This window comes from Ahaetulla prasina, chromosome 5 (genome assembly GCF_028640845.1).
Source record: "Ahaetulla prasina isolate Xishuangbanna chromosome 5, ASM2864084v1, whole genome shotgun sequence".
Taxonomy (NCBI): domain Eukaryota; kingdom Metazoa; phylum Chordata; class Lepidosauria; order Squamata; family Colubridae; genus Ahaetulla; species Ahaetulla prasina.
Window position 1 is genome coordinate 71,740,813 of NC_080543.1, and position 3,003 is coordinate 71,743,815.

The following is a 3,003-nucleotide window of genomic DNA, read 5'->3' on the forward strand; positions in this document are numbered from 1 at the left end:
CCTTCTTTCCTGCCCAGACAAATTTTGTGGTAATTTTATTAAGTTCTCCAAAGAATTTTCTGTCTAATAATATGGGGACTGTCTGGAATAAGTATAGCAATTTAGGTAGGATATTCATCTTAATAACTGCTATCCTACCTAAAAGTGATAGTTGTAACCTCCCCCATCTTTCCAAATCGATCTTTAATTTTTGAGTTAATGCCATTTAATTGTCCTTTTTAAGTGATGAACATTTTGCTGTTAGCCATATCCCTAAATATTTGATTTTTTTTTACAATTTGTAAACCCATTTCCTTTTCCAATTCTTCCTTCTGTTTGGTTATTAAATTTTTAACTATCATTTTAGTTTTCCCTTTATTGATTTTAAGTCCAGACACTTCCCCATATCTTTCTATTTCTTGTATTAGGCTGGGACCGGATTCCAAAGGCTCTTCAATGATGAATATCATATCATCCACGAAGGCCTGTATTTTAAACTCTTCTCCTTTAACTTTTGTTCCTTTTATTCCTCGATTTGCTCTTATGCTATTTAGAAATACTTCTAATGTTAGGATAAAAAGAAGTGACAACAGTGGACATCCTTGGTGTACACCTTTAGTTATTTGGAAGGTGTTGGTGGTACCTCCATTTATTATTACTTTTGCCTTTTGCATCGAATAAATTGACTCTATCATATTTTCGAATTTAGTTCCCATTTTCATATTTCTAATTTGCCTTATCATAAATTGCCAATTGAGGTTATTGAAGGCTTTTTGGGCATCCAGGAAAACAAGGGACATTTGTTTCCCTGGTTGCGCTTTGTAATATTCCAGTATATCTATTATTATTCTTATATTATCCTTTATTTGTCTATTTGGTAAGAAGCCATTTTGATCAGAATGTATAATCTCTTCAGCACTCTCTTCATCCTTTCTGCAATTATATTCATAAATATTTTGTAATCAGCGTTTAGTAAGGATATAGGTCTATAATTATTAATTTGATTTTTATCTGTACCTACTTTTGCAATGAAGGTGATGTGTGCCTCCCTCCACGATTCTGGAAGTTTTGCTTCTTGAGGAGCTTCATTACATATTTCTAATAGGACTGGTTCTATAATCTCATTCAATTTTTTTATAGCCCTCCCCTGGAAGACCATCTGGTCCTGGTGTCTTATTGTTTTTAAGTTGTAGGATTGCCTCCCTCAATTCTTCTAGTGTTATTTCTTTATTTAACATTGCCCTTTTTTCTTCTTCTAGTGGCATAAGACCTTCTTCTAATAGGTACCATATATACTCGAATATAAGCCGATCCGAGTATAAGCCGAGGTCCCCAATTTTACCCCAAAAAACTGGGGTAAACTGGGGACTCGAGTATAAGCCGAGGGAGGGAAATGAGGCAGCTACCGGTCAGGAAAGCCTCCTCCTCAGCCGAGAAGGCTGGCGGCTCCCGCCCGCCCTCTCACTGCACCGCAGGGCTTCCCGCTAATGCAAAAGCCCGCCAAGTTTGCACCATCCGTATAATGTGAAAAAGAAGAAGAAGAAGAAGAAGAAGAAGAAGAAGAAGAAGAAGAAGAAGAAGAAGAAGAAGAAGAAGAAGAAGAAGAAGAAGAAGAAGAAGAAGAAGAAGAAGAAGAAGAAGAAGAAGAAGAAGAAGAAGAAGAAGAAGAAGAAGAAGAAGAAGAAGAAGAAGAAGAAGAAGAAGAAGAAGAAGAAGAAGAAGAAGAAGAAGAAGAAGAAGAAGAAGAAGAAGAAGAAGAAGAAGAAGAAGAAGAAGAAGAAGAAGAAGAAGAAGAAGAAGAAGAAGAAGAAGAAGAAGAAGAAGAAGAAGAAGAAGAAGAAGAAGAAGAAGAAGAAGAAGAAGAAGAAGAAGAAGAAGAAGAAGAAGAAGAAGAAGAAGAAGAAGAAGAAGAAGAAGAAGAAGAAGAAGAAGAAGAAGAAGAAGAAGAAGAAGAAGAAGAAGAAGAAGAAGAAGAAGAAGAAGAAGAAGAAGAAGAAGAAGAAGAAGAAGAAGAAGAAGAAGAAGAAGAAGAAGAAGAAGAAGAAGAAGAAGAAGAAGAAGAAGAAGAAGAAGAAGAAGAAGAAGAAGAAGAAGAAGAAGAAGAAGAAGAAGAAGAAGAAGAAGAAGAAGAAGAAGAAGAAGAAGAAGAAGAAGAAGAAGAAGAAGAAGAAGAAGAAGAAGAAGAAGAAGAAGAAGAAGAAGAAGAAGAAGAAGAAGAAGAAGAAGAAGAAGAAGAAGAAGAAGAAGAAGAAGAAGAAGAAGAAGAAGAAGAAGAAGAAGAAGAAGAAGAAGAAGAAGAAGAAGAAGAAGAAGAAGAAGAAGAAGAAGAAGAAGAAGAAGAAGAAGAAGAAGAAGAAGAAGAAGAAGAAGAAGAAGAAGAAGAAGAAGAAGAAGAAGAAGAAGAAGAAGAAGAAGAAGAAGAAGAAGAAGAAGAAGAAGAAGAAGAAGAAGAAGAAGAAGAAGAAGAAGAAGAAGAAGAAGAAGAAGAAGAAGAAGAAGAAGAAGAAGAAGAAGAAGAAGAAGAAGAAGAAGAAGAAGAAGAAGAAGAAGAAGAAGAAGAAGAAGAAGAAGAAGAAGAAGAAGAAGAAGAAGAAGAAGAAGAAGAAGAAGAAGAAGAAGAAGAAGAAGAAGAAGAAGAAGAAGAAGAAGAAGAAGAAGAAGAAGAAGAAGAAGAAGAAGAAGAAGAAGAAGAAGAAGAAGAAGAAGAAGAAGAAGAAGAAGAAGAAGAAGAAGAAGAAGAAGAAGAAGAAGAAGAAGAAGAAGAAGAAGAAGAAGAAGAAGAAGAAGAAGAAGAAGAAGAAGAAGAAGAAGAAGAAGAAGAAGAAGAAGAAGAAGAAGAAGAAGAAGAAGAAGAAGAAGAAGAAGAAGAAGAAGAAGAAGAAGAAGAAGAAGAAGAAGAAGAAGAAGAAGAAGAAGAAGAAGAAGAAGAAGAAGAAGAAGAAGAAGAAGAAGAAGAAGAAGAAGAAGAAGAAGAAGAAGAAGAAGAAGAAGAAGAAGAAGAAGAAGAAGAAGAAGAAGAAGAAG

General features: G+C 34.9%; 1 protein-coding gene across 1 annotated transcript; it reads left to right on the forward strand.

The window, feature by feature from the left end:
• Nucleotides 1-1,509: 1,509 nt before the first annotated feature.
• Nucleotides 1,510-2,172, forward strand: LOC131199793 (protein FAM133-like; the record flags this gene model as incomplete). Its single annotated transcript, XM_058185957.1, has 1 exon — nt 1,510-2,172. A coding segment is annotated over one exon (663 nt), but the record flags the coding sequence as incomplete, so codon positions are not given.
• Between the last annotated feature and the right edge of the window lie 831 nt (nt 2,173-3,003).